Below are 20628 nucleotides of genomic sequence, written 5' to 3'. Positions count from 1 at the left end.
ATGTTAGATGGGTTTTAATCACAGACTTGTGTATTGAATCAAAACACATAACAGCTCTGTTGTAAACATTGATTTCAATGTTATTTAACCAACTAATTACCAATTTATGTATTTATTTTTATTTATTTTTTCTGGTTTTTGATTTTTGGTCACTTGAAATAATCATTTGAGAACTGATTTTTATTTTACATTTTTTTTAATTATCTTAAGTATTTGAAGGGATGAATGTTTCCAAACAAACCGACACAAAGTGAAAAACTGTAATGTAAACATAAAAATGGTTATTATGTCTTAAAATGTTACATAATGACACTTATTTGGTTTAAAGTTCTGCTTCAGTTTTGTGTTTTATGTCTCTTTGTGAAACTGAATCATCTTTTATCAGGTGAAACATTTAACTGAACACAACCTTGAACAAGCAGCGTCTCGCCGTTTATAACTCTGATCATATTTACTCAGGAAAACATGAAGAATGACGGATTATTACAAACAGAAACACATGACTTTCATTTCCCTTCATTTTAGTGGAGAAACGTTTTGTAGCTGCAGTTTATTGGGGAGTTCATTATTGTTGGAAAAATCTTGCCATATTCAGTTGTTGATTATTGCCATTAAGGTTTTGCCATAAAAGTTCATTCCTATTATTTTCTCTTTTCTTCATTTTTTGTTTTGATTTTTTTAATCGAATTCGATTCAAATTCACAATAACTTTATTGGTCCTAAATGGAAGTTAAATGTTGTAATTCATATTAATTTAAATAATTGGTGATGACTGTTGGCAGGAAAGAGCTCCTGTAGCAGTCTGTATTACAGCAAACTTGAAGAAGCCTCTGACTGAAGAGCGTTTCGTAGTTCAGCTCAGATTTTTTCCGACAGAACAACATCATGTAGCGGACACGCATGAACTGGAAGAAAAAAACGGCTTTCAACATTTCTACAATAAAAATCTGAAAAGTGTGGCATGACTTTGTGTTTCCAGACTCAGACTGGACAGAGATGGTGAGTCTTTGGGCGTCAGCTGCAAGAGCTGTTTGGATTCTCCATCTGAGTCATGAGTTAAAAAGAAAAGCTTCCCCTCAGCATGATGCTGCCACCACCAGGTTTAGCCAGGAAGGGGAAGTGATCAGGGTGACAAACAGAATTGTTTTCACTTTTAAAAAGTAAACCCTTTAAATCTTAACATGTTTTTAAAAAATACCTTTTAATTTGTCTATAAACTATAAAATCAAATTTAGCAACATTATCGATAAAAAATATAAAATGTGCTAAAATTCAAGCATTTCAACAGTTAAGATCAGATTAAATATTCTGACTAATCAGCTGCAGTCAGTTTTGTTTGGCGGTATCAGAGTAAAGGGGGCAGAATTCAAAGGCACACCACACTTTCCAGGTTTTGATTGGTAAAATGTTTTGACGAAATTAATCTTTTTTTATTCTGCTTTGTAAATCTGCAGGACTTTATGTTTATGTTGGTTTATCACATAAAATAAATATTAAAAAAACTGCTATTTTACCGGCGCCCAGTGGAGGGCGCTCTAAGCTTTAGAGGGGAATCACCTTGAGTCATTCGGGTTGAATTTAGAGATTTTTCTCTGGTTTGAACTCTATTTCGAAACAAAACGTTAAATATGAGGGAGATTAATTTTATATTATGATTTCCCATGAAAGTCCAGAACTTTGGGTCTCATAAGGATAAATCCTCTGGAAAAGTTTCATTCAGAAAGTTTTTGTTGTTAAAATTACGCTCAGTAGTCTGGAGGTAAAGGATTAAAATTAGTTTTCTGTACCGGCCTCTGTTTCCTCCAATGGGAAATGTTTGGGCGGAGTCGCCACGTAAGGTTAAAGAGTTGACTGTAGTGTGAGGACAGTTGGTCAACCTCGGAGAAGATTTACCTGCGACTACAGGTAACTAATGAGTATTTATTGGGTTAATTAAGAGAATTTGCTGCGCCTCTTTAAACGGGAAGTTACTCAGTTATTCTCTGTTTATTTACGTCCAGAGCAGGCGGCTTACGTGGCATCCAGTGTGTGTGTGTGTGTGTGTGTGTGTGTGTGTGTGTGCGTGCGTGCGTGCGTGTGTGTGTGTGTGTGTTGTTATTGCTTCTTCTGGTTTTTATTATTATTTTTAACAAAGTATGACCACTAAATAAGGAGAAAAACCACTAAAGACACCGCAAACTGAAATGAAATGAGTGGTAAACTATTGAAATGTTCCTTTAAAGCAGTTTTACATTCTCACTGTTTTTCTTTATTCTAGAAACTGATGCATAATTCTGCCGTTGAGCCTGAAAACACCGACACGTGTTGGAAAATTAAATCCTAATCTCTCAAAGTATTTGCGGCTCATTAACGTTTGTTATCGGCATCGCGATGTGACGTTCAGTGACAGAAAACTGTAATTTATTTACGTTCAGTCTGTGACCGGTGGTCTGAGTTAGATAAACATAAACTGGATAAGTAGCAAAATTCTCTTTGGTTTTTATTATTTATGTATTTATAGATTTATTTATTTTTTTGCACAATTGGTTTTTATTGATAATATTTAGAGGGGAGATGAGAAGGAGGAAAGAAGTTCAGCAAATGTGTCAGGGTTGGGAATCGAACCCGGGACTTCGGTATCGAGTAGTAGCTTCTGGATGCCTCTAAATACGCAAACGCCTCAGGGTTTTACGTATTTAAGCTAGTCGCCATAGACATGAACATGTTAGCGGATCTCTCTTCATCCGTTCCGAGGGGACCGTGAACGCATCGCTCGTTGCATCAGGCGGAAGACAGGCAGGAGCCGGAGCCCACGTCCTGCTGGGTGGGAAGAACACGCGGGTAAACTTATGTCTCTTTAATATTTTTAGACTTAAACTGTAACATTTGTGGCGTCGCTTCAAACTGTGACGACACACGTTGGCGCGCGGGCTTTGTGTGAGCGCGGCGGTTGGATTCGCAGCCGCACGTGCGCGAACGACAGGATAACAGCTAGTTTCTTTGATCTTTCCGCATGTTCCCTACCTGTTTGCTAACAGTGTTAGCTGCTGCTTAAAAGGTGGATTTGTGTTCAGTGTTGAAAGCTGGAGATGCTCCTGTTCGCGTGGGTTGTTATGGTGACCAAGTTATCTAGTCAGGTTACTGTGTTTTATTACTGTCTCAGCTAGCTGAACCACGAGGAATTTACATTTACAATGTAAATCCCCTAATCTGGGATTATCCTAACCCAGGTAAATAGACTTATCTTAACTGGTTAGCATCGCAGTTTCACACTCATCTCAACATTCCTGTACTTCCTGGTCCTGTTTCTGTTCGTTCTCATTGAGAATTAGCGATGCAAGATATATCGGCAACAACATATCGGCATGTGTTCGATAAGTAAAACTGGGCCGATAGTAACGGTTTTTTCCAACTTGTTTGTGTTTCTGTAGGAGGAGGCACTGTTGCTAACCCCTGAGCAACAAGAGTAGCTATTGGTAGCCCTTAAACGTCCGAAAAAATAATTTAAAAAAATGATTCTGTGGATGTTCATATTGGATTTTGAGATTGAGCTGCCTCCGACTTGCCTGCCCAGAATTCTGACTTCTGAAAACCGACTTTCATAGATATGTTAATAAAAAAGTAAATTTCTGTAGAATTCTTGATTAATTGCAGAAATTTTCTAGAAAAAAACTTTGAGTTTGAAAAGTTGAAAATTTGTTTAAAATAACCCTCAGATTTTCAGATTAAGAAAATCTGATTTTCTTAATCTGAGGATTATTTTTAAAAAAGCTTAGAAATTTATCAAGCTGAAAAATAAACAAATTGCTAGAAAGAAACCTACAATTTTGAAATGAATCTCAGAAATTTTGTAGAAAAAACCCTGAAAACATTTGCATTTAAAATGCTTAAGCCGCCCCCCCACTCCCACCCCATCAAATTTTCAGATTAATCTCAGAAATTGTTTTGAACAAAAACAAAAAAAGAAAACGTGGAAATCTCTAAGTTTGAAAAGTCAAAGATTTGCCAGAAAAAACTTGGAATTTTTTAGTACTTTTAAAACGATATATATCTACACCGACCCTAATATGGCGTCATATTTAAGTACCTGGACATAAGCGCATTAATAAGAGTTTATTTCTGTAAGAAGCATCCAGCCAGTGCAAACATAACAGCTTTGTTTCAGAGCCAAGGAACTAAAGTCTGTTTTTCTAGAGTTGCGTCCCAGAGCCATAGATTTAATATTATTTCTCTGTTCTGCGTCTGTTGGTTTAGCGTAACTCCTCCTCCCAGTGGTTAAGGTTTTCTGATCCATTTGGTAATAAAGTCCTCGATCTCTGGTCAGTTCTTCAAACCGATGAGGCAAAACCAGCAGCGGTTAAATCTTCATCAGATTCTCGTCTGAAGGCCGGGTGTTTGCTAACATCTGCTGAGCAGGCGTCGTGACGTTTGCTGCTTTTATCATCCGCTCTGTTCCCAGATGGAGAAGCAGCCTCTGCCAGACGACGGCGATAAGACGGGAGCGCCGGTCCCGGACGGCGGCGCCGCCGGCGGGCCGCCGGCCGCCTCCGAGCCTCCGTCCCGGGCCGGATGGAACAGCAAGGTGGAATATTTTTTAGCGCAGGTGGGATTCAGCGTCGGCCTGGGAAACGTCTGGAGGTTTCCGTATCTGTGCCACCAGAACGGAGGAGGTGAGCTGGAGGAAGAGTCAGAACCAGCTCTGGGTCAGACTGAATGTTTATTTTATTTCAGATTATTTGAGCTGAAACAAATTCTGAAACAATGTTGCATCTGAAAGAAACTGTTGTCCTCCCTACTGGTGGGTCCACCAGTTTAACATTTAAAACCAATAATACAAAGAAACATCTAAAACTAACAAGATTTCAACAGAGTTCATCTGTAAAACTGCTATTACAAAGAAACTTATTTAGAACTGTAAAATAGAACAAAAAAAGGTGCTGCACTGCAAAAACTCAACATCTTACCAAGTACTTTTGGTTTAGTTTCTTCTGCAAATATCTTAGTACATGTGAAATAAAACAAAACTAACCTGCAAGTAACTTTTCATCAACTCTAGAGGCTCGTTCAGGTGAATAATTCCTTAATATTGATTTTAAAATGTACTGTTTCCGTTGGCAGATTATTTCACTGATGACATGGGAAACATGTCAGAGGCCGGTACAGACTGTAAAATGAATCATGTTTCCTGCTGAGGCGTTCATGACGTTTTATTGTGAAACACAACTTTGTTTTGCTCTAAAGCTCTGAGACTTTTCTATTTAACTTAAAGCAATTCAACACTTTTGAAACTTTTTGTCTTTTTCCTTCTCTTCTTTCTGTTTCTCTGCTAACTGCCGTTAGCATTTGTCAACAGAAACTTGGTAGAAGTGAGAGCGTTGCTAACTAGTGTTACCAGAACGTTGGCGTTGCTAACGCTAGTTAGCTATGATGTTTCCATAAAAATGCCAACATTTCCAAACCTTGAAATCGAGTTAGTTGGTAGAAGTGAGAGCGTTGCGCAACACAAATAATCATCTGGGTGAAACACGGGACGCTAAAAAGTAGAACATAACTTAACTAAGCCTAAATGAATTTTATTTGTCTAAAAAGAAATAAGACACAATTACCTGAAAATGGATAACTCAAAAAGAGAGTTATTAATGCAAGTTTTGAGATGATTCACACAACAAACAAAAACAAAAATAGCCTTAAAACACTTATTAGTACGAAGTCATCGCAGGTTTGAAAACGGACGGGTCAGTTTGTCCTCAGGCAGTTACACAATAATAAAGGTGTGACAACATTAAAACATGTGTTCATAATTCAGCAGCATGTTCAGACTAACAGGATCTGATCAGAGGAAAGTCGTTTACATTCATTTTCATAGATTTACAAATTTTCCTGAGCTTTGAAATGAAGGTGGGAATCCAGAACAAACCCCAGATATCATAAAAAATGTATTTTGTTATTAATTCGAAACGCTTGAAGACGGTTTTGGTCCAATTCCAGGACAGAAAACGTTTGTAACTTTTCCGTTAGACTCCAGTCTGAAGCCTGATCATAACCTCTGCAGTCTTTACGGCTCCATGTCGTCATGACGACATCGTCTGCACATATTTGATACTGAACGTCTTCACTACTTCTGAGTAATTCATTAATATTCAAACCAAACTGCAGTCGTCCCAGGATGGGTTCTGGTGGAAAAGCCATTTTACAGAAACGTTATTCTGTAATAATGTTTACAACTTCTCCTCTAAATCAGGCTTTTATAATCATGCAAAACAAACTTATTGTGGAGTCAAGACTTTAAAATGACTTTAGCATCTTATGTTAGCAGTTAGCATAGCTAGCATTGCTAACAGCCCTCCCTAACATTGATGTTTCCATAAAAATGCCAACATTTCCAAACCTTGAAATCGAGTTTCTCTGAATGTGACCAGATGTTCATATTTTTGACCATCTCTGGAGTGAAGTCGTCCCTCTGCTTTCGGCCGCCTCTCTGCAGGAGCCTTCCTGCTGCTCTACGTGCTGCTGATGCTGGTCGTGGGAATCCCGTTGTTCTTCCTGGAGCTGGCGGCCGGCCAGGACATCCGGCAGGGAAGCATCGGGGTCTGGAAGTACATCTCTCCCAGGCTGGCGGGAATCGGTTACTCCAGCTGCGTGGTAGGAAACTGGACGTCTAAAACGCAGCGAGAAGCATCTGTGGATGAAATGTTTATTATTCTGATGAAATACGAGCAGAAAAACACCAAGAGAACATCTCTTAGAATTTATCTGGAAATCCATCCAGATATTTAATTTTCTACCAGCGTTCAGAACGAAAGCTGAAACGATTTATTGCAATTAATCGATCATTGAAATAATAGTCAACTAATTTAGTAATTAATCGTTAACTAGAGACTCAAAAAAGGCAATTTGCTTAAAAGATTCTCAAATCAGTTATGGAGCCAAAAGTGTACAAAAATATGTAAATTTATAGATTTTTTACATATTCCCTAAAAAAATACAATAAGCACCTTTTGCATCCAATTATTAATCAGTTAATCAATAAAATCATCAGGAGTTCAGCCCTGCAGGAGAATAATTGTTTTTCAAACGCTAGAAGGATTTTTAGCTGCAGATTTATGATTTATGATGATCAAGAATTCACTAAAAGATGCTTCTGTTGACCTTTAGACAAGAAAAAGAGGAATTTAATTGGAGCAATATAATTAATTATATTGCACATAATATATGTCATTCATCAGCTTTTCCCTTAAAACCAGTAATACTGTAAAACATGAGCTGATGTGGTTAAAATCTGCTAAATGTTTTAATAGTTTTTATACAATTAACTAAATAAATGTTAGAGATGTGAATCTTTGAGTATCTAGAGATTTGATTCAGAGCTTTAATTCTGCAAACAGTTTTTCTATTCAAGCTGTCCGGATGACTGACGGGAGGAAAAGAACAAAAAACATTTATTTAAACACATTTAAGGTTCATTAATAAACCAAAATCCACAAGTTTGCAGTTAAACAAAAAAAGTTTTGTGCATAAAATTCAGTAACTTAAGTGACCAGCATCATGTTAGCATAGCTGCTTTGCTTTTGCTTAAAAATAATTCAAAAATCATTGAAAAGAAAATGTTACAAACTATAAAACAAACTGATTCCTGAGCATTTGGAGTGGATTATTGAGGAATTAGATTCTCTACAGGTTTTTGGGTTTTTTTTGCAGGTCTGTTTCTTCGTGGCTCTTTACTACAACGTCATCCTCGCCTGGAGCCTTTTCTACCTCGGCAACTCCTTCCAGTACCCGTTGCCCTGGCAACAGTGCCCCAAACACGGAAACGTAACGGGTAAAAACACGCGGCGTCGAAGGTCACGTGGAGCGGCTTGTTTTCTGAAAGTGAGACGTTTGTTTTGGGTCCAGAGAAGGAATGCGAGGCGAGTTCCCCGACGTCGTTCTTCTGGTACCGCAGAGCGCTGAACATCACCGACTCCATCGACCAGGTGGGGTCCTTCAACCCGTACATCGTGGGCTGCCTGCTGGCCGCCTGGACCGTCGTCTGCCTGGGGATGTTCAAGGGTATCAAGTCCTCCGTCAAGGTCATTCATCAGCTTTTACCGTAAAACTGACTGAAATGATTCTGCTTCAGTTGTTCTGTTTGGAAATTGCTTACATTTCAATTTGGTGTTTTCAAGGTTTGGAAAGTGCTTGATTTCTTCATCAAGTCCTTGAAAGTTTTTAATATTCAAACTAAGTAGAATCTAACGTTTGGTTAAAAAGTTAGATTTTAAAACCTGCATTCAGCTGGAACTGGATGTTTAGAAACACTTTATTTTTTCTCACTGTTGGAAGTTAAATCAAAACTAAACTTTTCTTCTTTTAACTCAGAATCACCAAAATTATTTCTATTCTCTGCCAGAAAACTTAGTGAAAACATTAATCTAAAGATATTTTTGTAAATATCAGTGAGATGAAAGAGATTTAAAAACATTTTGTCATATTTTTACCTTTTCCTGCACAGAGTACCGTTATTAAATTATGAAATAATTAATTGAAATGAACTTTTAGTTTATTTGTACCATTTTTATCTCCAAAATGTGGAACTGGAAAAGTTTGAAACTTTACCTTGAAACCAGGATTTTGGAAATATTTCAGATAATTAAAACAAAAACCTAATCAATAATTATTGATGTCGACCAATATAACATCAATAAAAATCATGACATGTTTTTAGGCTTAAGTTGAACTAAATATGGGATGGATAAAGGATCATAATGGTAAATGCTAAACCCAGTTAGCAGGAGCTAATGCTAAGCTAACGGCAGCAGCTGAGGCCGTTTGCCTTGTCAGCTGCTCGTATCGACACCTGGAAGGTTTTCCAATAATCGATCAGATTGATCGTCTGTTCGGTTCCAGGTCATGTATTTCTCCTCCATCTTCCCCTACGTGGTTCTGGTCTGCTTCCTGATCCGCGGCCTCATGCTGGACGGCGCCGCAGAGGGAATCGCCCACATGTTCTACCCCAAGGTAACGCCCGGCCCGGCCCGACCCGGCCCGGCCCGAGGTTTCCCCGGGCCGACCTTTGACCTGTCGCCGTGTGCTCGCAGCTGTCGATCTGGGCAGACATCCAGGTGTGGCGCCAGGCGGCCACGCAGGTGTTCTTCGCTCTGGGCCTGGGCTTCGGCTCCATCATCGCCTACTCCTCCTACAACCCCAAGAACAACAACTGCCACCGCGACGCCTTCACCGTCTCCTTCATCAACTTCCTGACCTCGCTGCTTGCCACGCTGGTGGTGTTCGCCGTGCTCGGCTTCCGCGCCAAGGAAAGGGTCGTGACCTGCGTGAAGAGGTGGGGTCAGAGGGCAGAGGGAGGCTGGGCGGGTCGTCCATATTAGTTTCCTTATTTTTCTTTCTTTGTTTTGTCCTTTTTTATTTTCTTCATTCTAAAGTTTTTTTTTCTGATATTTTTGCATTTTTAATTTTTGATATCAATCAGTCAATCAATCTTTATTTCAGACACAAAAGAGGTCCATAGTAAAACAAAAAGAATAAAAAAACAAAAAGAAACATGACAGTCACTGAGCCACAAATAAATGATGACGCCAATGTTTCCACAATCTTGAGAAAAATCTCGCTGTACTAAAAACAGGGTTTACTAAAATTGCTATTATATTATTGTATGACACGGGTAATCTACACATACATTTATACATGAGATTCCTGAGCGCAGCTGCACATGTGGGAACAGCGTTATGTGCAAACATGTGGCTGGCACTGCTCCATCTAGGCACTTTGAGTAGGAGCCTCAGGCCATCATTGTATGCCACATAAAGTTTGTGCAGGCTACTTTTTTTATATCTTCGCCATAGATGGGCTGTGTAAAATGAAGTACAGAAAACTTTAAAAAGAGCTACCTTCACAGAGGATGAACACATACCAAACTTTCTGATCAAAATATTAGCCTGTGCATACATCATGCAATACTGCCTACAAATGTACTTGTAGGCAATACTTTATTTACTTCTTTTTTTTTCTTTGTATTCATTTTCCTTTCATTTTCTCCTTATTTGAATTTTTTATTTTATTTTTATTTTTTGTTTTCTCTTTATTTCTCTCCTCCATACTCTCTCCATTTGATTTGTTCATTATTTTTGTTCTTTGTTTCTTTTTTATTTTCATGTTTGTATTTATTTTTTATTTTTTAAACTTTTCTTTTCGCCTCATTTCCTTCATTTTGTAGAAATATCCTCCATAGATTCTTTATTTAATTCTGTTTCATATTTTCTGGTAACGTCATCAGGTTTTTCTCTCTGACTCGTTTGTTTCCTGCAGGAACCTGCAGCAGCTGCGGTGGCAGCATCATGCCGGCCTGCTGACCTTTAACCCGCCCCCCTTTAACCTTTCCACCCCGGACTCAGTGGGCTGGCAGGCCTACAGCTCCTGGTTCAACCAACATGGAGAGACTCTGGCTAATTTAACCGACTGCGACCTGGAGAAGGAGATGCAGACGGTGAGGCGTGTTTTCAGGCTGACCTTTGACCTCTGGACGGCGCTGACGGCGGCTGCGTTTGGTTGCAGGGCGTGGAGGGGACGGGTCTGGCCTTCATCGCCTTCACGGAGGCCATGACGCAGCTGCCCGGCAGCCCCTTCTGGTCGGCGCTCTTCTTCCTCATGCTGCTCAACCTCGGACTCAGCACCATGTTCGGAACCATGGAGGGAATCCTGGCGCCGCTCCGGGACCGCTTCGCCTCGCTGGCCCGGAACAAGACCAAGCTCACTGGTAAACCACCAGTTCACACTGGTGAATCTCCAGTTCATCTCCAGTGTTTAAATGTTTCCTGTGGGAAGTTTCTGTACCTCTGAGTTCAGCGTCATCCTGACCGGTTGACCTTTTGACCTCTGCTCCCTGACGGTCGTCCATCTTGGTTCCAGTGGCCAGCTGTGCGGCCGGTTTCCTGATCGGCCTGCTCTTCACGCAGCGCTGCGGGAACTACTTTGTGACCATGTTTGACGATTACTCCGCCACGCTGCCGCTCATCATCGTCGTCGTGTTCGAGACCTTCAGCGTGTCGTGGCTCTACGGCGCCGACAGGTGAGGCCGCCGCCCATCGCCGCGCCGCCCATCGCCGCGCCGGCGCTGACCCGGCGCTGACCCTGGTCTCCCTCCAGGTTCCTGGACGACATGGAGGCCATGCTGGGCTGGAGGCCGTCGGTTCTGTACAAGTACCTGTGGAAGTATGTGTGTCTGCTGGCCATGCTGGGGCTGCTGGGCGCCACCACCGTCCGCATGTTGATGGAGACGCCGACGTACATGAGCTGGAACCAGGAAACGGTACGCAGCGGGTCAGAACCGCCTTCAGAGGGTCCATTAGAAGACAACCAAGAAAATAAAAGCCTGTAATTGTGAGATTATTACAGGCTTTTATTTCCTTTCTTCCTTTTTTAAATTCTTCCTTTAGCTCCAGTTTACTTCCTACTTTCTTTCTTTATTTCTTTCCATTTGTGAAACAACAAAGTCAAAGTTATAATCTGAGGGGCTGAATACAAATGCACAACGCACTTTTCAGATTTTATTAGTAAACATAAACAACGTTTATTGAAGCTGAAATGTTGAAGTTTGTTGTTGCAAAGGAGGAAAAACTAAAAACTTTATGATTCTAATGAAGCGTTTTTCCGACTGAGTGATGGATGTTTTGTTTTCCAGGCATCGGAGGTCCGGCTGCCGTATCCCGGCTGGGCTCTGGCGGTTCTGGCTCTGCTGATCATCTTCGCCATGCTGCCGGTCCCGGTCGGGTTCATCTACTCGGTTCTGCAGGACCGCAGGCGGCCAAGCAGCAGGGACACGGAGACGGGGCTGTACCGCATTGTTAACTCTGACGAGACGCCCATGACGGACATGACCGACGCAGACTGGACCGACCCGGACCGGACCGACCCGGACCACCGGAACGACCCGGACCACCGGAACGGCTTCATACCGTCTGAGTCCTAGAGAAAAACACGACGCAGGATTAGAGCCGGACTAAAAGATTATTTTTAATTACGATAATAAAATAATATTATTACCAGAAGAAAAGTCGTAAAATTACGAGAAAACTGGTTCTGACAGGAATTCTTTGCTGAAGTTCAGATTTTCTGTAGATTTTGACACAAAATATTTTTTTATGCTTTTTTCCCACATCAGTTTAATTAAGGCAGAACAATAAATCAATAACATAAACATGATAAACATGATCAGTTCCAACAGATGAACACATCTGGCTGAATATTCATCATGCAGGTTGGTGGGATAAACCAACTCTCTGGCTTTTCAGTTGCCTAGCAACGACCTGCCGGGTAACGGAGCAGCAGTTTCAAGTTTCCCCTCTTTGCCTCACAACTGGTAAAAAATTTAAAAACAAAATGGAGGGAGAACTGGATGAAACAGGAAGTGACACGCCATCAGCTTGGCTCTGCTTCAGACATTTTTTAAAAATCGGTGTATCATCAATATCGGCTGATATGAAACGATTATATCGTGATGCGTTTTGATGATGATAGAAATTCCTGATTTTAACTTTTGCCGTTATCGTAACGTTACTTTATTCTTGTCCTCTTACAGATTTATTCCGTTATTATCGCATCATTGCAACGTTTTCTCCAATCGTTACATTTTTCACGCAATATTATAACTTTTTTCGTACAACTTTATTCTTGTTTTTTATTATTGCAACTTTATTATGGTAATATCTTTCTTTTTGCATATCATTAAAACTTTGGTAATATGACTATAATGTAATATTACAACTTTTTTTTTTTTTTACTTTTTTTTTCTCCATTTGTTTCTCCGAAGAGTTTTTGCGGCGCTAGCGGCTCGTATTTTTTTTGTACAGTAGGCAGACAGGAAGGAGGGGGAGGAGAGGGGGGAAGACATGCGGTAAAGGTCGTCGGGACCGGGAGTCGAACCCGCGACGTCCGCGTTGAGGACTAAGGCATCCATATTACAATTTTATTATTACAACTTTTTTCTCGTTAAGATTACTCTTGTAACTTTTGTCGTACGACTTTATTCTCATATTGTTACGATTTTTATTCTGATATTATGACTTTATTCTGGTTACATCATTTTTCTTGTCACTGCAGTTTTTCTGGTATTATGACTTTATTGTCATATGAGTTTATTCTCGTAATATTACGACTTTATTTAGATAATATTGTGACTTTATTTTCATAATTATTTTTTCTTTGTCCTGGCTTTAATGCTCTGTCACAGAAATGACCAAAATTCTGCCCTAACGAACTTTAATTCACCATTTTCAGAGCAAAAGCTTTCATTTTTAAATATTTAAAACCTTTTCCCCTATTTATTTTCACAAAGTTAAATTAAATCCATAAGTTTATGGATGTATTAAATTATTTTTTCAACAGGAATGTCTTTTAAAAAGTTGATATTTGAGGAACTGAAACCCGTCATGAACCATTCCTGCGTATCCTTGTTGTTTTACGACTTCGTGTTTTTACGAACTCTGATGGTCACACCAACGTTCAGAAGTGGAGCGACGCGGCGGTGGACGGCCGCATATCTACGACCTGTTGACCTTATGAACACGAGCTGCTGTTTGACGTCCGTGTTTCGGTTTCCGCAGCTCATCGCTGCCAAAACATTTTATCTGAATCTTCAGTTTTCAGACCTGGATGTTTACGGCGCCGTAAATGTTTACAATGACTGTTAGTCCAGAACAGTTTCCGTTAAGCATCGAGTTCCCCAGAGAAAACGAGAAATGTTTATTATTTTCATGATATATCGGCGTGAACATCGGTATCGTTGTCGTAATCGATCCGATAAGTAAAACCGGAGCTTCCGATGTTTATTTCTGTCTTGTTGCTGATACAGACGCAGCGCAGAACGTTCAACTGAAACGGTCCGAAGAAAAGATAATAAAATATTTAGAGATGCACGGATATGAAAATTTAGGCTGGTATTGATATTAATCCTGCTCTTATAGCCGATAACCGATATCATTCATATCGGGATGTTTGACACTGTAAGACAGCGGCGTTATGTGCAAATACGAAGGTTAAGGCTTAAAAGAAAAAATAAATTTAAATTAATAATTTATTCATTAATAAATTAAAATAAATTAATTTTGTTCAAATTTGAATGTGTTAAAATCTGTAATTAAACAAAATGTAGTCGATACAGATGTAGAAGCTGCAGCCCTGAAAGTATTTACGTATCATAACTACTTTATGAGCCTGAATTTCCAAAACATTCGGCGTTTGGCTGAGACGTACATGTGAAGCTGATCTTGTCCTCCGATCTCATCTACCTCCACTAACGTCTGAAAATCAGACGCTCTGCTTTTTATTCTTCCATAACCGAATCACTGACTGACGGATCCGCCAACCCTGCGGAGCTCAGCAGAGGTCCGAACGCTGCTGCCAACGTAACTTTCATTGATAAAAGTTTTGACTTTTCAGAAGAAAAGAATCTGAATGTGCAGGTGAGACTTTCCAACATTTATTGGCCAGAAAACTGCAGTCAGTTCAGCCCTAATAATTATAAATCTCCTAAACAGCCAGATAAATGTTGGTTTTTATTTCCACTGCGATTTGTCCTGTGAGCTACAAAACGGATCTATTCTCCTTTACTCTGTTCTGTCTGGGTCCAGACCGGCTGCCATAATGTGAACCGTTTCAAAGTGTTGGGTCTGGTTCTGGTTTCAGCCTCATGTGATTTAAAGTGGTTCTGCTGACTGAATCAGTCATGTGAGCCACGTCTGCAATGTAAATATGTAAAAAGTAGAAACTGAAGCTAAATTAAATGAGCTTGTAGATATTTTTAGTTTCTGGTTTTATATCTTCGGTTTTTTTGTGATTTTTAGTTTTTATTCCGTTATTTTTCACTCTTAATGTTTTGATTTTGATCTTGAGTCACATGAACTTAAAAAGCTGCATTTTTTTTGCCTTCAACATAAATAAGGCAGAACAAAATGTGGAAATCATTCTGGTATCTAATGTTTTAAAACTTTAGCTGGTAAACAAATGTAAAAATGAATTTTCTCTGTATTTGTCATAATAAAACTTTTGCAGCAATATATTTTTGTTCCTGTCAGATTCTATTTTCTTCCTGGTTTCAGTTTTTAAGCTGAATATTTTTTATTTCTACTGATTTAAAGCTCCAGAATAATTAAATGATCTGTAAGGAAGTTAGAAAACGAACCTGCAGCTGGAAGTGATGAATTTATTTAGGGGAACATTTTTTCATTTCTTTGGTTTCAGTTAAGCAGATAATTTTGGGCCCAGCGGACAGGAAGAGGAAAAAACTCAACTTCTGCCAAAGAAATCCCAAAGTTCTTCATCCCAGACATTTTCTAGAACAAAAACTTGGAAATTTCTCTTCTGCACTTTCAAAACTCAAATTTCCACAAGTTTAAAGATGAATTTTTCATTTTTATTTACTTTTTTTCCCTACAAATTTCAAGCTCAAAGGTTTTCTGGAGCTTCTGACGTTAATCTGAAAATTTAACGTTTTTTTCTTGCAAATGTTGGACTTGTTGCACAGAAATTAACTCTTTTTTTTCTAGAACATTTCTGAGACTCAGCCAACAATTTGAATTTTTTTCTCAAGTTTTTTAGTTTTGTTGCTCAGAAAATATCCTTGTTTTTTCTAGAAAAGTTTCAATTAATATCAAAGTTTTAGTTTTTTTAGTAAATTTCCAGCTTTTAGAGCTCAGAGTCAAGGATCAAAAATATAATCTGGGATTAATCTTTTTTTTTTTTTCTTGCAATTTTTTTCTTTTGGAGTTCAGATATTTCAGAGTTTATTCCAGAAAGTTCTGTTTATGTTTTTGGCTGGTATTTAGTCCTTTTCCGTCTTTAATCTTCCTGAACTCCACTGTAGATTTTCGGTGAAGTTTTCCTGTCGGTTTTCTGCAGGAACTTGGGCTTGATAAAACATTTCTGCTCAGGTTCTCCACCGTAACGTTTTCTGCTCCCTGCTGTGTGAAATCTGCTCCTTTATCTGCCTGGGAAAGAAACTCTGAGGTCAAAGGTCAGGAAATGAAACGCTGATGGAAAGTTTGGTTTTTCAGTGACGTTTGGGGAACATTCTGGTCTGAAACGTGAAGCTGACTGAACGTTTCTTCATGGGGAGAAAATGTTGAAACGCTCGGCTCTGTTGACGTCAGGAAAGAGAAAAAGTTCATTTGTTTCAGTTCAAAAGGTGAATCAATGTAGATTCATTTAGAGCTTCAGTTTTATTTGAATATTTTTCTTCTACAGTTTTTAAACAGTTTGACGTCTTTCAGCCAACACAAGAAACCACAAATATACATTATGACTAATTTAATAATCGGTTAATTGGTTAACATTTACATCTAGTAAACGTACACCTAAAAAAGTAAAACGTTTGAATATTACACACATGTATGATTATTGATTTAAAACACATTTTAATGTTTAATTATTAAATATTTTTTACTTGAAAAACAAAGCAAAGAAAATAATTGCCGTGTTGAGTTGCTGTACTCATCACTCACCACCAGGGGGAGCTGCATCCTCCAAATACAACCTGTTCCGGTTTTAGATGCTCAGTTTTTATTTCTACAAACTAGAAGCTGAACTTATTGTGTTTTTCCATTAAATTGATTTCTATATTAAATACTTCAGTTTCAAGTTTAAACTCGTTTTAAACCAGAAGAAGTAAAACAAAGATCGTCTTTATTCAAATTAAATTGTCACAATTTATATCACCTTCTTAAAGAGAATAAACTAATTAAAATAAAGATTCTTTATTTTAATTAGAAAATGGAGCCTCCTCAGACGTTTCCTCTTTATTTTTTATCTGTGGTTCAAAGTGCTGCAGATCAGCGTTTAATAATCTCCGTCTCCATGACACCACGCTGCTTTTCTGCAGGATTCCCTGAAGAAACATCGACGTCTTTGGGGATTTCGGTCGTCTTGGATCCAGTCTCACTTCACTCAGCTTGAAAGGCAGAAAGAACAACAGCCAGCGAGAGGAAAGCAGCGTCTCGGTTCCTAAAACTCAGGTAAAAACTCCTTTTTAAAAACGGCCGGCTTTTCTTTAGAGATCTGAATGTTTGTAAGGGAAGAAAGTCCTGCTGGATGAAATCTGGGCTTCAGTTTTAGTCTTAGTGTTAAAAAAAGATGAGAAACAGTTGAAAGATTTTTATTAAGAGCTCATAAAAAACATTAAAGAGGCGGTGTAACTTAAAATGACTTTATTTCGATCTTTCCGTCAAATTTTAATGTTTTTTCCTAATCGAAGCAAACCTGGAGTTGCTTTAATGTTAGAGAAATCTTTTCATCTCCATGGCAACCATTCAGCTGGATGGGACCCAGCTGGACCCAACCAGCTGGGACCGAGGTGGACCCAGCTGGTTGGGTCCACCTGGGAGGTGGACCTAGCCCCGCCTCCAAGGCGCAGCTCCTCCCCCACTCAGCTCCTTCAGACTAGCCAGCAGCAATTAGCAACCAGCTGGTGGAGATGCAACGCTGGTAAAAACATGAAAGGGTTAAAGAGGAGCCGTGTTGGGGTGACTTCCTGGAGGCGGAGCTTCACAAACAGCAGGAGTTCTTAAAGAGACAGAGACCCAATTTCAAGACGATAAATTACAAAGTCAAATGTTATTTTAAATTATATTTGATATGTGACACTTTTTGTGCCTTCATTATGATCAGTTAAAGCACTGAGACTGAAGGTGTGGAATCCAGTGATTTACTGCATTATTACTTCAAAAGTAGACAAAATGTCTCACTTTTGTTTTATTATTTAGCTCAACATTTTTCTAAGCAATATTTGATATATATAGTATTTAATAGTTTATAGTATAATACCTTAGTTCTGCAGTAAAGTGGAAAACACATGGTACCGGCCCTTTAAGGCTGAGGAAGACGGAGGAGTTTGTTTCTGTGTTTCAGTAGCTGGTCGCCATGGGAGGCCTTGCCGCTCTGTGCCTGCTGCTGATGTTTCCGCCCAGCAGCTCTCAGGTCACCCTGCAGTCTGAGAGGAAGATGAGCCCGGCTCTTCCTCCTCCTCCTCTTCCTCACATCCGGGACCTCCTCGTTCAGGACGACGCAGCTCGTCTCAACGCTAAGAGGACGTGTAAGTTCCCGGGTCTCTGGTTTTGGCTCCAGTGGATTTAAAGCTGCAGTGACTCTTATAAATTAAAGGTCTCCATGTTGGCAGTGTGTTGTGAGACAGAAATTCACCAAAAACAACCAATCAGAGCCAGGAGGAGGAGCTTAGCGCTGCCAATCACCCTCATGCACTCGCTGCTGAATGCGCTAATGGCAGAGAAGCAACTTACAGGAAAATTGTTTATCTGCCGTCATTGGTGGCTATGCTAAATAGCCTTAGCATTTACCACAGACTGTAGGGTAGCAGAGAGCTGGAGGGTGATTGACAGCGCTAAGCCCCACCTCCTGGCTCTGATTGGTTGTTTCTAGTTAGGAATTGAAAAAGAAAAGGAGCTTGATTTTTATTTTTTTTTATCTTCTCATACCAAACCGTTCTGGCATCATGAAAACGTTTTAATAAAAGTTACGTACTGCAGCTGCAACGTTTTTCTGCTGGTTCTGATCCAGATGCTCATGTAGACAAAGACAACGCCAAGATTTTCCTCTTCATCGCCGCGTCTGTCGGGACCGTTGCTCTGATGGCGGCAGTTTACTGCATCTACAACAACTTCTACACCAAACAGCAATACCTGCACACGCAGCTGCAGGACGACCCAGGTCGGCCCGGTCAGAACTCACCTGCTTCTCTGTTATTTGTTGTGCCGGTTTGCATCTTCAGTATAAACATTGAAAGTTCCTCCAATCAGAGCCGAGTCATCCCGTCCAGGGTCGGTTTTAGGAGGATCTGGGGCCCGGGGCAGGAGACTGGTTTGGGCCCCGGTCCACGCAAGTTCAGGAAAAATTTACATTTTTATTTTTTCCCTGTTTAAAGTATGGTGGAGCATTACAGGACCAGGCTAAGAAAAAGATTAAATTATGGGATTAAAGTCATAAATTGATGGTAAAAAGTTGTACAGTACGACTTTATTTATACATTATTACGACTTTTATCATTAATTTTTTTTACTTTATTTTTGTAAAATTTTATTCTCACATAAAGTCTTTGTTATGATTAATTTATTTTTGTATTATGACTTCATTCTGATGTCATTGCAACTTTTTTCACACATAATTTAGACTTTATTCTGGTAATATTATGACCTCATTCTGAAATTATTACGACTTTATTCTGTTATGTGACTTTTTGTAGTATTATTACATTATTCTTGTAATATTCAACTCTATTTGCTCATTATTGCAATTTTTCTTGTGGTATTATTATGATTTTTTGTCAAATTATTGCAAATTAGTCTGTTATTATTATAACTATTGTTGTAGACTTTTAGCTGTGTTTTAAGTATTTTTCATAATTTTTAAGGTTTTTGTTGAATTTTCTGACCTCCCGCCTGCAGTGGGCACCGCAGACGCCCTGGACCCTCCCGGGTTTTTCCACGGCCCTGCTGCCGACTCGTCCTCCATGTGTTTGCAGAAATCGGGCTACGGCTCGCTGGCGGACTCGCCGTCCATCATCTCCGTGGTGCCCAGCCTGTCGCCGCCGCCGGCCGCCATGCCGTTCCCGCCACTCTTCCTCTCCTCGCGTTCCCTCAGAACCATATCGGCTCAGGATCTGGAGAAGAGCTGCATCTGACAGGCCGCTGTATGGAGCTCTAATAGGGCCATAAGGTTTGTTCAAAGAAAAACTAAGTCATCTTAAAAAAAGATCTGAAACTGAAAAACTTGAATCTGAAAAGTAGTTTTGAACTTCCTATTTCAGTTTTACTTTTTTTTTCAGTTTCAAATTATTTTTCAATTTAAATTTTCTTCTGTAGCTTCAGTTTTTTTTCACTTTCAAAATTTTATCACTTCCTAAATTATTTTTCAGTGTCTCAATTTTTTTTAGTTTCAAGTTTGTTTGGTTTTACTTTTTTTTACTTTTGAACAAACTTTACAGCCCTGATTTAGCTCCATACAGCTGTGCTATGTAGTTCATTCTCTGTCTATCTCTAGCTCTGTTAACCCCGACCCCGGTGACCTCTGACCTCTCACCACCAGCTCTAATGTGAGAGACGTTTTGTCAGTTTAACCAGCAGCTTCCTGCTCAGTAGGAAATAAAAGCCTCAGACGAACCGTTGGTGTGATTTCATTGTTTTCCGTCAGTCTGGGGTTTCAGCCTCTCATGACTTTGTTCCTGGAAATAAAACGAATAAATCAGAAATATTAAAGCCCAGGATAACCTGCGCCTGAAGTTCAATGCTGTTTTTGATGAAGACGGTTTTCATTCTGGGGCCATTAAAGTTCATTTCCTCTCAGATTAAACCACCTGTGGAACGAAGCTTTAAAGAAAAACTGATTTCTATAATCCTGGATTTTTTTAGCTGTTTGAACGAATATTTTAAATAAATCTTTTTTTATCAGATTGCTAGAAGTCAGAAATCATTTTGATACTTTGGTTTAAATAGTTGACGAGTCAACTTGATCCAAACTGGAGAGAAACCAGTTAACCAAACAGTTTTTGGACTGGAGGAGCTGGAAATATTTACAGTTTATTTTTAAAGTGGCAGTATCACCAAAAATCTACTTTTTAAACTTTCTGTCATGTTTTCATGTTTTTCCCTCATC

At 39.4% G+C, this 20628-nt stretch overlaps 1 protein-coding gene across 2 annotated transcripts; it reads left to right on the top strand.

The window, feature by feature from the left end:
* Nucleotides 1–1820: 1820 nt before the first annotated feature.
* LOC114160283 (sodium-dependent neutral amino acid transporter B(0)AT2-like) lies at nt 1821–12481 on the top strand. Of its 2 annotated transcripts, none has more exons than XM_028042825.1 (12): nt 1821–1905; nt 4439–4649; nt 6464–6621; nt 7678–7798; nt 7873–8048; nt 8866–8976; nt 9057–9298; nt 10282–10459; nt 10528–10729; nt 10882–11041; nt 11119–11281; nt 11654–12481. In XM_028042825.1, exons 2-12 carry the CDS (start codon nt 4439–4441, stop codon nt 11939–11941), a joined length of 2010 nt encoding a protein of 669 aa, XP_027898626.1. In that variant the 5' UTR covers nt 1821–1905; the 3' UTR covers nt 11942–12481. The 2 variants fall into 2 exon arrangements, with proteins under 2 accessions (XP_027898626.1, XP_027898617.1); XM_028042816.1 differs by lacking the exon at nt 1821–1905 and adding an exon at nt 2612–2820.
* The last annotated feature ends 8147 nt before the right edge of the window (nt 12482–20628 follow it).

The sequence above is a fragment of the Xiphophorus couchianus genome, chromosome 2 (genome assembly GCF_001444195.1).
Source record: "Xiphophorus couchianus chromosome 2, X_couchianus-1.0, whole genome shotgun sequence".
In the NCBI taxonomy this organism is placed as follows: domain Eukaryota; kingdom Metazoa; phylum Chordata; class Actinopteri; order Cyprinodontiformes; family Poeciliidae; genus Xiphophorus; species Xiphophorus couchianus.
The sequence above is the reverse complement of the archived record's forward strand: the minus strand, read 5'-3'. Positions and strand labels throughout refer to the sequence as shown.

Bases quoted from the DNA above. Each gene is read 5' to 3' on its own strand.
- LOC114160283 (XM_028042825.1), top strand. From the start codon at position 4,439: ATGGAGAAGCAGCCTCTGCCAGACGACGGCGATAAGACGGGAGCGCCG. The intron at 8,977-9,056 runs GTAACGCCCGGC...GTGTGCTCGCAG, and splicing joins CCCACATGTTCTACCCCAAG to CTGTCGATCTGGGCAGACAT. The intron at 11,042-11,118 runs GTGAGGCCGCCG...GTCTCCCTCCAG, and splicing joins TGGCTCTACGGCGCCGACAG to GTTCCTGGACGACATGGAGG.